Source organism: Melozone crissalis, unplaced genomic scaffold (assembly GCF_028551555.1).
Source record: "Melozone crissalis strain CALT ecotype California unplaced genomic scaffold, PUWL_Pcris_2 ptg000019l_1, whole genome shotgun sequence".
In the NCBI taxonomy this organism is placed as follows: domain Eukaryota; kingdom Metazoa; phylum Chordata; class Aves; order Passeriformes; family Passerellidae; genus Melozone; species Melozone crissalis.
The window spans coordinates 16331280-16344935 of record NW_026535797.1 but is presented as its reverse complement, the minus strand read 5'-3'; the positions used below and the strand labels follow the sequence as shown (position 1 = coordinate 16344935).

The 13656-nt window shown below is 37.8% G+C and overlaps 1 protein-coding gene across 1 annotated transcript; it reads left to right on the top strand.

Annotated features, from left to right (window-relative positions):
- The first annotated feature begins 7271 nt into the window (after positions 1-7271).
- Positions 7272-13196, top strand: RBP4 (retinol binding protein 4). The gene is made up of 7 exons (XM_054277306.1): positions 7272-7468; positions 7801-8046; positions 8207-8342; positions 9001-9137; positions 9252-9358; positions 10685-10897; positions 13183-13196. The coding sequence occupies exons 1-7, from the start codon at positions 7272-7274 to the stop codon at positions 13194-13196; spliced, it is 1050 nt and encodes a 349-aa protein (XP_054133281.1).
- The last annotated feature ends 460 nt before the right edge of the window (positions 13197-13656 follow it).

Below are 13656 nucleotides of genomic sequence, written 5' to 3'. Positions count from 1 at the left end.
AGGACACTAAACCCCTGAGCATTCTTAGCTCATAAATCCTCAGGGAGCCATTTTAGCATTCTAAACTAACCAATTAATTCTTATAAAATTGTCAGATGTGTAGATATGTGTACCTGTGTGTTATCTCCTTCATTCACTGTATATATACTGTGCTGTGCACACGGAAGTTCCTATTAAAACTTCATATGAGAAATTCCACCCAGATTCTTACCCCACATTATACACGTGCACAGATGTACACACGTGTATTTGTGGGAGGCACTTAAGGGCAGGAAAACAGAATGTTATGGAGAAATCTTTTAAAGGTTAGAACTTAGCTTTCCTTGAAATAGTCAGGAGATGATAGAAATTGGATTACTAAAAGTAAATAATTTTGAAGCTATACATGAATAAAATGTGTGAAATTCTTAAGACCTTACAGAAGTCTGAGCTTGCTCAAGTGCTCGAATGATTTACCTAGGTGAAGATGGAATAAAAGAATTAGAATGTGACTTAGCACAGCCAGAAAACTGATTAAATTCAAACTGAGGAAACAGTAAAATTTTTATTCTATAAGCATAAATATCCAGTCAAGGTCTACATTTCTTCAGAAAAAGTTGGAGATGTCAGTTCTATGTAATAGTGCGAAAAGGATAATTGACAAACATTAGGCAAAGAGGGAATCTTGAGTCTGGTCACAGATATACCACAGATAACCATGTATCTACATAGATATAGATATATGGTTATACATGTTTAAAGTCTCCTGCCATTAGAAGTTCAATATCACATACATGAATGGAAAATGAATGGTGGAAAATGTCTTGAATTTGAGGAGCAAACATTCCAAAGCTACATGAGAAGGCTGAATTTAAGTGCCAGCCATGACAGTAAATGATCTGTGTTCATTGAAACAGATCTGAATTCCAGCACAGTAGGAGGACTGCAATACAATTAATCTTACTTCTGTTTATGGCTACCACGTAGATCAAAAGCAATGAGAGATTCTTGGTGTAAGAAAATAAAACATACACCCTTTGGTCATTCTTGATTTGATAAGAGTATTGCCAAAGTACATCATCTGTCTGCCAGAAGCCACAGTAAGTCAACATTAGTATTTATCAACAGATCTCAAAGAATCAACAAGGGCAACTGACACGGATACTCTTGAGCACGAAGAACAGGTCACTGATAGATGCTCAATCATGCCTAACATTACTTTTCCCTCTGACCATCATATGAAACACTATATATGGAACTAATTTTTTGCCAGGCTGCAGATACTCTACAGATTTTAAAAGGTATGTGAAAATCAGCACATTACCAACACAATTTGGCCTGGCTCCTTTTCTCTGACTGGGCTGCTGCCCCCAGCAGCCTGGGGGACAGGCCCCTCCCTGGTGGGTGTGTGAGTCTGCAGCATCTTCTTGACAGGTGACCCAGTGATAGGAACTTGTGGCAACCCAGCAGTGTTCTCACTGTTGTACACACACACAGTTTGCAAGAAAACAGCGGAAGAAAGGCACATTTATTCTTACTCAAATTCAATATTAGTAGTTTCAATATTTGATCAATACATATAAAAGCGGTAGAGACTTTAAAATAATTTTATATGTAACTACATAGAGTTAAATTAGTGCTTTTCATCTTCCTAATTTCTAGCTCATTACTTTTCATTCTGTGCTTTAAAAGAAGAGGATGATGAAGAGCCTCAGTGAAATCATGTGAAGGAATTGTAACATTTTTTTGCATTATGTGTTCAGTCATATTTTTAACTGACTTTGGAACATTCCACATAGTAGTTTCTTTGAAGGAGAAGGCACCTATAGAGGATCTGCCTCATTCCCAGCTAATACATTCTAAAAAATTAACTTCTATGTAAGACTTACACATTCATCTTTATCACACATGATAAATCAGTTTAGACATCAATTCTTTGTATTGTGATCACATTAATTCAGTGAAACAGAGTGGCATGTCAGTCTCTGGAGGGAGAACAAGTGAATACAGGCAGACTGACCAAGTGATACCATTTTCTTTGGGGGCTGGGAGGTTGGGGGTTTACATTTTAGTATAATTTTATTATCATTTTTTTCTATGTGCAAATCACCTAAAATGCTTATCAGGCTTTCATCAAATCTTCCTCATGCTCATCTCTTTTTACAAAGGATAAACTACACTATTTGTACTTTGATATAACAAATAAAGATAATTTTATAATTTGATACTACTGTAAGGTGATGCATTTTCTTTATAATAAAATATTCCAGATGTCTCTGGGCTGTCCCATAATAATTTTTATGTCATAAAGAAATTCTTATTGCATTTTCCTTAATTTAGATACACTCTTAAAATTGCACTCTTGTGCTGTCAAGTGTGGAACAAAACGGAAAGAAATATCAGAAAGCAACAAAAGTTCTTTTAAAATTTTTGTAATAAATTTTAAAGTTTCTCTGCTGGAATATGACATTTATTTTCTGTTCTATCTCTTTTACTCTCCTTTTTTTCCACAGTATTGAACATTTTATTTTTATTAAACTTAATTCACATTTGTATCTAAACTTAATTTAATTTCAGAGACTCAGAAATATGTGTGCTTTTGATTTTAATACATATGATATCATTTGCCTTTGACGTTCATAGTACCTACAGAAATGGAACTATTTATGGAGTAGTTCTTAGTAGTAGACCATTCCTGAGCCCTTGTGATACATGGAAACTCCTAAGAAGGATAACTGACAGACATGGTTATTTAAATAGATTCAAGCAGCACGTAAATGTCAAAGGCATTTATAAGGTTTCCCAGTTCAGCTCAGTGTTTGTATTTGAATGTCTCTGCCCATCCTATAGCAGTAAATGTGGTTTATTCAGCTAAGATTTTCTGAAAAAACACAGATCAAACATGCTTATTTCAATTGCATGAATTTTGATGTGGTTAATATCTTGGTTGCTGTCTGGACATTGGAGATTCATATGTATAATCCAAGAAATCAATATTCAGAGTTGTTTGTGGTTTTTTTCTAAATGAATACATTCTGAGAATTGATTCTGTTGGTTTTTACAACAGGTACTGTGTGATCCTAACACAACCAGGTTTTGGCACTAAAATGTTTTGGTGTCACTGACTTGGTATCCTCTGGGAACTCTTATAAACATCCTTAATTTCATGTTTCTTTTATAATAATTCTCTATCCCTTTTCTTACAAAAATTATTTTTAAAACATAAACACTGAAGATCGTAAGTTAACTGCTTTTTCCATAGAGCTGCAAATGTTTATATTCTCTTAAAACTACCAATTATTAGCTCTGGGGGATCATGAAGTTAGTAATCAACAGAGATTATAGACTCTGGGGGAGATTTCCTGAAGTAAATGGCCAGTCTAGTGTGAAGGGTTGCCAGATGCACTGCAGCTTTGACCAAAAGTATGGATTTCTTCATAGTTTGGCATGAATTTTAGTATACAGACTAAGGCAAAAGGCAGCAGCCTTTTAATGTCAGCCATTCTCCCATTTACTCCCTGGAGATCTTAGGTTGCTTGGCAAGTTTTTGCTATTGACAATGTTTTTCAGCACTGCTGAGAAGGATCTGACAGTCTTCTTCATGCCCTCCTGTCAGGTATGTATGTTATTAAGATGCCCCCAAACCTTTTTGGGCAGCCTTTTTGGGCTGAAGAGTCTCAGCTTTCTCAGCCTCTATTTTTGTCAGATTCTCCTATTGCTTTGTGAACTTTGTGGTTCATTGCTGGACTCAGTACATAAGGTCTGTGTCTTTCATCATTTATAATTTAGAGCTCTTCTCACCTGCCTGGCCAGCCTGTTGCTGAACTTTAGATCTTTGTTTTATATTGCTTCCATTTTAGTGATATGCCCAGAAAAAGCTTCAATTCAGAATCACAGTCCTCAAAAAGACTTGTTAAAGAAAATAGAGGTACCATTTTAAATTAGTTTTGTTAGTAAATACTATTTGTAAAGACTTCAGTGTAAATTTACTCCCTAAACAAAATGTCGCGTCATTAAGTTACAAGAACAGGTAGTACACAGGCTGGCATGGAGCAAAGGGCAATCTCTTCCATTCCTTTCTGTCCTTGACCTCTGTACTCAGACTGCCACCAAGAGGAGCAGTTGTGATGGTGACAGTGCACACTGCTGTCCCTTACAAAGTACACCGAGCTCCTTGGCACAGCTCATGCCATTTGTTATAGATGCGAGTCTGGTTTCACAGGGCACTTGCATCCCCTGCTCTGTGCACACAGTGGTCATTCATTTGCCTGCAAATCTGCCTCTGAGACTTTAATGGATACCCATGTTTATGAACGGTATTCTGTAAATAAACAGTCAAGAGAACACAGCAAAAAGTCTTTCAATCTATTGTAGTCTGGCTGGAAATGGATGTTCCATTTCCTACTAGCAATTTTTGAGTCAACTTTCTCCTAAGAGCTTGACTAGTTTCTTCTGAACAAAAAAATAATTGTAGTTATTTCAATATGTAGAGCTTGAAAGGTGCCAATGTTAAAATGTTTAAATAGTAATTTGACTGGTTTCTTCCTTCTATTAAAAGTCATAAATAAAGATAAAATAATTCCTATAACGAAAAGTTTTTTCCCAGCCATTTCCTTCCATATTTTTTCCTTGCTATACCTAATTGAGAATATTGCAGAATTTTACATGTTATTAATGTAGAAAATAATCCAGTTACAGAATCACTGACAGAAGTCAGCCCCTTTTCTGTCCTTTTGGCAAAATGCAAAGGTAGAAGACCTTCTTTCCCTTTCATTAAATATAGTTCCAAAAAATACATAGTGACTTTAAAAAAAATTCTGTAATATTCATAATATGCTGCCAGCCTCAGGTATCAGAAGTCATGTGTGAAACTTATCAATATTTAAATAATTTATTGAATTTTAATAATTTCCTTAAATATAATTGTCTGAGCTTTCCCAGAACCTAGAAATCCTTGGATATCAGTGATTTGAATCTATGCATAGTCCTCTCAGATGTAAAATCCTGGCCCAAGTTCCTTTCCGTTTGCATGAGAAGTACAAATCTAAGAGGTGAATATTTAGGTTTGAATGAGGATCACTCACTGACATAATTTCTCAAGCAAACTCAGAGCCCAATCAATCCAAGTGATATTTAACTGAGGCAAAGTTTACACTGTTTATGAGTTTACACAGTTCTGCTGGCATCTCTTAGGACTGAGGAAGAATTCACCCTTGAATTGCCCATGCCCTGCTCATCTGCCAGAAACCTTCCATTCCTCCCCCAGCACACCCTGATCTAGACTTAACCAACAGCAGAGCAGCATTTTTGCCTAAAATCCCTGTCCCACTGACCAAGGAAGTGCTTCATGTGTAACCCAGAAAGGACTTCACAACTGTAAGCTGTGTCTGCAGCAGGCAGTATTGGAGGGACAGCTAGAGCAGAGGAGGCAGCGAGCCCCGCTCCCTGTGTGACCTCCATGGCATTCTGACTTGCCCAGCTTCTCTTCTGCCCTTGTCGAAATCTGACTGGGAATCACTGGTGTGATTTCACTGGAGCTGCACTGCCCCAGATTCCCAATGATAACACATCAAAAGAAGATTTTCCTTGGACATTGTCTAGAGTTTGTAGAGATCCCAAACTCAAGGGCCTGAATAAGTGGAAGTTATAATTACTAAATGTGTCAGGCACCTCAACCAGATATAAGTTGCCGAATATTGCAGAGATCAGTAGAGGTACACAATTAAAGAAATGCTGTGCCATGGCTTATACAAAATTATATGTTTCTGATTCAGATTTATTGCATCGGATTAATTTAGAAGACTGGAAAATCCCTTGCACACATTTAGAGCTGATCTTATTAAAACTCATTAACAGAAGTAAACTTTTATTTAATTGCCACTTGGTTTAATTTCCTGTCTGTAAATCTTCTGACAATAGCAGTATGTATAAAAGGAACACTGACCTAGCTTTTCAGAGGTGGTCAAATCTCAGCAGATTTTGACATATGTGGGTGAGTGACTGTGGACTCCTTTGAAAACTTCATAGACAATTATGCTATTGAAAACTTGATAGGAATAGATTTGATCCTGCAAGAACCTCTCTGGTAATATAAAGCAGTATGCAGATTTTTGAACAGAACAAACTTAAGAGAAATGATAATATTTTACAAATTGGCAGAGAACAGAGAAATAATTGTTTTCTTTGGTATTAAATAAAGTAATTGATTCAAAACTTATGAATTAAGCTATAATCCATCTTATTGCTATCAGTCATGTGAGACAGTGAACAAAGAAAATCCATGTTGAATTTGGTCTTGTTCGTATGATGAATTCATATATCAAGATCAGTGAGTGTCTTGTAAAGGTTTTATAAAATGTATATGTATCACTGGTATCACCATTGCCAGACTAGAGCAAGATTCTGAAAGTCACCAGAAGAATAGAGTTTACTTTTTCTCTTCAGTCTTTGTAGGAATTAGCAAATTTGAAAATCTCAGCTTAAAAATTGAAATGTTGACTTATTGTAAAGCTGCCACTGAAAGTTTCAGGACAATAAATATACATACACCCTTCTAATTCCTTGGGTTAAATATGTTCTTTACTATGAATATAAGCTTAATATTAAATATAGTGGAATTTTTAGTGACTGATGTTATCCAGGAAATCAAAGGCAGACATGGAAGAGCCCTGAGCAATAGATTTTTTAAGAAAGTGAACAAAACATATTCAGGGTGCAAAAAGTCTCCAACATAAAGCAGAAAAGCAAGCTAAATCAATCAGATTGTTTGCATTATATATGAGAAGAGATTTTAAAGGACAGCAACAGTAAGAAGTCTAATATTTTTATGAATGTATGAAAGGAATATTAAGTAAACTTCTGGGAAAGACCATGCTGAATAAATTGATTAAAGCTGTAAATCGGCTACTATTGAGGTATTTTTTATACTACATTTGTATCTTCATATTAAAATTATATATTTGCTTGATTTTTAAAGTAATGAATACCAGCCTTTTAAATAACAGGATTCTGCCTTTATTCTTTAAAAAAAAAATGGGAAGTGAAAAGGTAGGTGAATTAGTTCTCTTGGTAACAATCATTCCTATCCTGCTCTGGTTACATGCCTAGAAAATAATTAACAGATTTTCTCTAATGCTTCCTAAAGATGTTGAAACTAGAGAACAAATATTGACTGAGAGGCAGCAAAACTTGCCTAGACAGGAGAAATTAATGGTTTATATAACTGAAAACAGTTTGCCAAAAACAGAACAGAAGTTATGGAATATCTGATTTAAAGTTAATCACACGTCAAAATGGCCAGAGGTGGTGTGCACACGCACTTGGATATTTGCAGGCCACGCTTAAGTTCTGGTACTACATTAAAAGGTTCTTTCACCATCCTGAGGATCTGCAGGGCCCCCGTTCCTGTTGCTGGGAGCTGCTCAGGAGATGATTTCGCCACGAGAGCCTTTTGGAAGCAAGAGGGAGCCAGTCATGAGGACCTGAAGAGGTTGTGGCCTAACCAGGCTTTCAGAAACAGGAGCAGAAACTTGCAAGCATTATGTTTGCCGCTGTTTATCAGGGTAAAAGAGGAAAGGACTTTGAGGAGGAGTTGAGGAAACAAACCTGCACCTTGTAACTGGGTCCAGCATATTGGGTAAGATGGATTTTGGACTGCAGTGTGTAAAATCACAGAGGAGGTGGAGGCAGTTCACTCTCCCCCATGCAAAGGTGGGATGCCTCTCATTCCGTTTGTTCTCCCCACACATGTGCACACCCCTTCCCCCAAGTGTGAGCTCTGCTTTGGGGTTGGGAAAAGCAAAGAGAGGCATTTGTTCCTAGCGCCGGCGTGGCTGCAGAGCAGGGTCAAAGACCACCTGAGCCCACGGGTGTTACGCAAGAGGCTGTAATGAAGGGGCCCCAGCCCGCAGCATCCACCAGCCCGCCTCCCGCTGCCCTCCCCAGTGCCGGCCCTGCGGCTCAGCGGGTTGCGAAAGCCTCAGGAGTACATAAAGCATTCCCTGCCTGGGCACTGCCACCACCATCAACACTAGGGCTCCCAAGAGGCTCCAGGGACCGGCACTGTCTGTAAGGGACCCTGCTGCTATGGGTTGGGGATGAGCAGGGGCCTTGCCTGCACATGCATCAGGGAAAGCTGCGTGACACCCTGGTGACCTACCAGGGCAGCCTTCCTCTCTTCACTTGTGTGACAGAACTTGTTTCTGATGCTATTCTCTGTTTGCTGCAGGGACAGGATGGCCCACACACAGAGAGCTCTGCCCTGGCTGCTGCTGCTGTCACTGGCCTTGGTGGGCAGCAGCACTGCAGAGCGGGACTGCCGAGTAAGCAGCTTCAAAGTCAAGGAGAACTTCGACAAGACCAGGGTAAATCTTCTTTATTCTCCTGGATCTGTGATGTCTTGCATAGCTCTTTCCAGGCTACAAAATTTGGCATTCAGCAGCACCAGTGTGGTCACATTTTGAAGTCACAGACTGTGACACTGAAAAAGAGCTAAAGTTTGTGATGTGCACACCTCCACAGATGCTGAATCCTAGTGCACCTGATAAAGGAATACTGCAGAAACTGAGTTTTAGCAGACTGGTCTCAAACTGTAGGGTATAAGCAGAAGGACTGTATTGACTTGGCTGTTTCTATGAAAAATTAATACTCTGGTGTTTTCAGACACCATTGCAAGGAAAAAAAATGTACATAGATCTGACAAGACCTTCCAGTTGTTATTCCTTTTTCCACTAAATTTTGTTATACTTATACTTTGTTATATAATCCTTATACTAGACAGCTGCAGATACAGGTAAGTTTACCCAAAAAAAGTCAGTATTTCAACACATTATGATTGCACTAGCATGTATTGATGGGTTTATGGTGTTGAAACAGATAGATTTGCTTCTTAGATACACCTTTGAGGCATGATGTCAAAGATCTGCATGCTCTTCCCTCTGTCACCTCCCCTATTCTGTACTGTCTGCTTGTAATGTTTCCATTGTTCTAAGTCTACATGCAGCCTTTCTTATTTCCTTGCAGTACAGTGGCACCTGGTATGCTATGGCAAAAAAAGATCCTGAGGGGCTGTTTCTGCAGGACAATGTGGTAGCCCAGTTCAGCGTAGATGAGAATGGACAAATGACTGCCACTGCAAAGGGCAGAGTCAGACTCTTCAAGTAAGCTGTTTGCCACTTGTTCCATTTTGCTAAGCTCCAATCCTACCTGCTTCCCTGTGCAAGTCACTGAAGCTGTGCTCTTACATTGGAATGTAATATTGTCTTTGGCTACAGTAACTGGGATGTCTGTGCTGACATGATCGGCTCTTTCACTGACACAGAGGATCCTGCCAAGTTCAAGATGAAGTACTGGGGAGTCGCCTCTTTTCTGCAGAAAGGAAGTGAGTACTTAACTATAGAGGATGCAGAACTACTTGGAAGACTAGTTATGTTGTGTGTCCATGCTGGGAAAATAAAAAGTTCTGTTGAATTTCTTAAATGCACTTAAAAGACATAATAACTATCCTACTGCAAAAGCTTAATGTGAACAAGGTAATCACTACTTTTTATATGGGACAGCTGGTTGGCTCTCTTTAAACAAGTGAAGACCTGGCCTTTGTATATCTTTGTATTTCATTTGTTTGTTACCCAACAATATAATTGAAGGCCACTGTTTGAAAAGAAATGAAAAGCAGATGAAGTATTTTAAGACTTGTTTTAGTTCAGAACTCAGTTACCAGATGCTAGTGTTCTCTCTGCAGCCTGATGTCAGAGCTGGCAAAGCAGGGAAGAGGATTTATAAAATGTTATTTTGTTTGATCTCGTGTCTCCAAATGTAGAGATTTCTCTGTTTTAAGAGACAAATATGATCATATGTATATATTTGTACTTTTATGTCATCTCTTCACCCTATACAAAATCAGTTTCGTGAGTCAATTTGAGATTCAGACACTTTGTAGCTCAAGACATTTCCTTGGATTGTTTGCAAGAGAAGCAGGTAGAATTTGGAACTGATAGGAGCTCCATTCCATCCAAAGACACAGTTACAAAGCATGTTTTGGATGTCAATTTGTCTTAAACAGTTCCCAGGTCTCCCCAGAATATGCTGCTGAGTCATGGGCTCTTCAGGTTGCTGGCTGACCCCAAACTCTGCCTTTCTAAAAGGTCTGGTGTCCCCCCACAGGAGAGAAGGAGAAGACAACAGGAGGTTGCCTTCACCAGTGCAGATGTACTGCAAGGGAGAATCTTTGGCTCAAGGAGTGGAAGTTGCAGATATGTCAGGTTTTACTGCAAACACTGAAACAGCCTCACTTCTGTTAGAACTGAGTGTCTAGTGTGACCAGATTTTTGTCAGGTTACATAGCTAATTGTTTAGAATTATCTGAAGTTGTAACAGTGTTTTAAGAAGAGGGTTCTAATACACAAGCAAACTGCATTATTATCTTTTTCCTTAAAAATGTAGTCTATTAACATCCCTGGTAAGAAAATATTTGTGGGTTTGAGTCACTTTGAGCAGGCCGAGCATGTCCGTCTTTATTTTCTTTTAAAAAATAAACATGGAATTAAATGCTGGACACAGGAATAAATGAAAAGCTAATCTGCTATAACTTGTACTGATCTTCATCTTAGCATTTTCTTTAATAGACTTATGGCAGCAATCCTTTCTGATTTACTGGATTTCACTGGTGTCTCTAACACTTTTTCTCCTTTGCTATGTTTTTTTCCAGATGATGATCACTGGGTAGTGGACACAGATTATGATACATATGCTCTTCATTACTCCTGCCGCCAGCTAAATGCAGATGGCACTTGTGCTGACAGCTACTCCTTTGTGTTCTCCCGGGACCCCAAGGGATTGCCTCCAGATGCACTGAAAATTGTCAGACAAAGGCAGATAGACCTCTGTTTGGACAGGAAATACAGAGTTATCGCCCATAATGGTGAGAACTTTTTTTTTCTGAAGAATTTTATTTCAGGGTGTAATGACTAAAGCACTGGGATTCTATTACTCATTAGATATCAAGTGCATAAAGCCTTTTACTTAGTGGCTGTAACGCTGTCTTTTGAAAACTGGAGCTTGTAGTAACTTATTTCCAACTTTAGCTTCCCTTATCTGAAGGAGAGCTGAGGTGCGTAGTTTTTCATGCAACATATCAGGTCACCTGAAACAGTAATTAGAGGAAGTTGTATAGCAATTAAGTCAATGTAGTGTGAGTAAACATAGTAAGGATAAACTTCATAGCTATGGTAAAAAGTAATTGGGCAGCTTTTATCACATCTTTTTGCCTTTGTTCAAATACTTTTTTGAGAAATTCATCAGAAAGGCTTTTAAGGAAAATAGAAGTCTTGGAAAGGAACACCTTACAGAAGACCCTTTCTCACAAGTCCTTATGTTAACTGTTTCACAAAGAGCTGTGGAAGAGGGTCATAGCCCTGATACTGGAAGCATGACACTATCTTGAGTCCTATAGTCAGGCTGAGCTTACAACACAGGGAATTAGCTCACTTATGCTCAAGTGTATTACAAAGGTCAAATGGTAATAATCTAGAAGAAACCATAATGTTTCTTATGATAAGAATTACACCCAGAGTGGGGAATTGTAAAGAGTGAAGGAGAAAAATCAAAATATTTAGAACAAATAAAATAGTAGTACCTCTCCTTACTCCCTCCCCACCTCTCACATCCTGGAAGGCATGCTATTTATGAAAGACTTGACTGGTGAATCAGCTGAATGGGAACTCCCAATGTAATGATGTGAGCAAAAGAGTTAATACAATTCTTGCATGTGTAAACCAAGACTCACATGAGATTGTTGTGCTTGGCATAGGTCTAATTGCTATGTCACATGAGGTAACAAACATGACTGGAAAAAGTATTGAGGATGAATTAGAAGTTTCGAAGAAAAGCAGAAAAAATTATTGAAAGTTTGTAAAATGTGTCCTCTAGTGAGTGCTTTAAAGATCTTAATCTTTTCCTATTAGGAAGAGGTTAAAGGCTGACCTGAGCAAAGTCTATGCTTGTCCACACAAGCAATAGGAATTGGATAGAAAATGACTTGCAAACACAGAAATAATTTAAATGGATGGAACTTTAAACTGGACACATTCAGAGCAGAAATAAACAGCCATTTGTTTAACTCCAAAGGTTGTTAACCTTTGGAACAGTTTACCAAGAGCTGTTGCATGTTCTTCATCACTGAAATCTGTAAACCAAGATTAAAGGCTTTTCTCAATGACATGCTAGAACAAACTGAGATTGACTGAAGGAACTTTTGGGCCTTATAAAGAGAGTCAGAACAGATGAGCTAAGTCAGCTGTTGTGGCTCTATTATCTGTTCATCTGATCCATAAACAGAGTAATACATTGCTGTGTTGCTTCAAGGAACCCTGTCATCAGATCTGTTGCTAATTGTGCACACTCTGCCTATGTCTTAAAGCTAATTAAGAGTGTGTGTGTGTGTGTGTGTGTGTGAGCTCACTGAACTAATAGATGTACAAAACTTACTTGATTAAAAAAAAAATCAAAATATCTATACTGGCTGTTCAAGGCAAAAAAGAAGCCTAGGAAATGAAAGATTTTTGTTCTAACTTACACTGCATTTATGATGGTAGCTCCTTCTCAAATATAGCTCAAGCTAAGATATTCTTAGTCTCTCAGAGTAGTAGCTCAAGTAACTTTAAGCTGTGTAATGTCAATATTAAGTGAGAGTACTTGTAAATACAGTGTCATATCAGTAGAGTTGAAAGCCACATCTGCTGTTAGCATTTGCTGGAAGCAACATTTGTGAAATAAAGAGTGGTATATTCCTTCTGCTAATTTACTATTGCCATTAGAAGTTTTGGGGGTCAGGAGATTCTTACTTTGTTGAAAGAATCATTTTTAGGGAAATAACTAGAAGCTTGTTAAAGTATAGACTCTTTTAAATCTAGTATCACTGAAAGATATTCTGTCATTGATCTGCCCAGTACGTTGTCTGCAAAAGTATTAAAATTCTCAGGAGAAGTGTAATGGATTGGATGAATTCCTGTTTTGTTCCGAGTTGAAAATTCCTTAGAATTATAAACAGCAGAGTAAGGTAATGGCATTATTATTACAAGTAAAGACTGCTGGACTCAAGAGCATTTTAAAGAAATTAGCAAGCATTTTAAATTTGGTGAAAGTTTGTGTAATTACGTTTTGTCTGGAGTGTTTAACAAACATAACTGTGGTTTTTGTGTGTTTCAGGATTTTGCTCTTAAGGAGATCCAGCCCTATGGAAAGAAGCCATGTTACAGCACCATGGATGTAAAGTTAACACATTGATCATGTGTTCTCTGGAAAATGCTTTAAATGGGTCCATTTAGATTTTCAATATATTTATCTGAGCTGTGTAGCTCATTTTGTTAATAAACCAATGAAACATTTTAATAAACTTGGATTACATGGGATACAAATTGTATGCAAATCTGTACATATGTACACATTGGTTTCATTAGTAGCCTGTTATCTTAGTGCACTCTTTTGAACTGGTGGCTGGTGATAATTAAGAATTTAATCTTGCTTTTTGTAGTGGTTTCAATTTCTGACTAAAAGAGTATTTATCATAAACCACCAAGTATATGTATTTTTTTTTCAACTAGAACATTATATTTTCCCAATAAAATACTCGAATCATTTAGAAAAGAGAAAGGAATTTCAGTGACCCTATATATCACTAAT

What these genes read in the sequence shown, in the direction of transcription:
- RBP4 (XM_054277306.1), top strand. Translation starts at nt 7,272, where the DNA reads ATGGCCAGAGGTGGTGTGCACACGCACTTGGATATTTGCAGGCCACGC. An exon ending in AGTCATGAGGACCTGAAGAG is followed by an intron (nt 7,469 to 7,800) that starts GTTGTGGCCTAA and finishes ATTTGTTCCTAG; the next exon opens with CGCCGGCGTGGCTGCAGAGC. An exon ending in CTCTTTTCTGCAGAAAGGAA is followed by an intron (nt 9,359 to 10,684) that starts GTGAGTACTTAA and finishes GTTTTTTTCCAG; the next exon opens with ATGATGATCACTGGGTAGTG.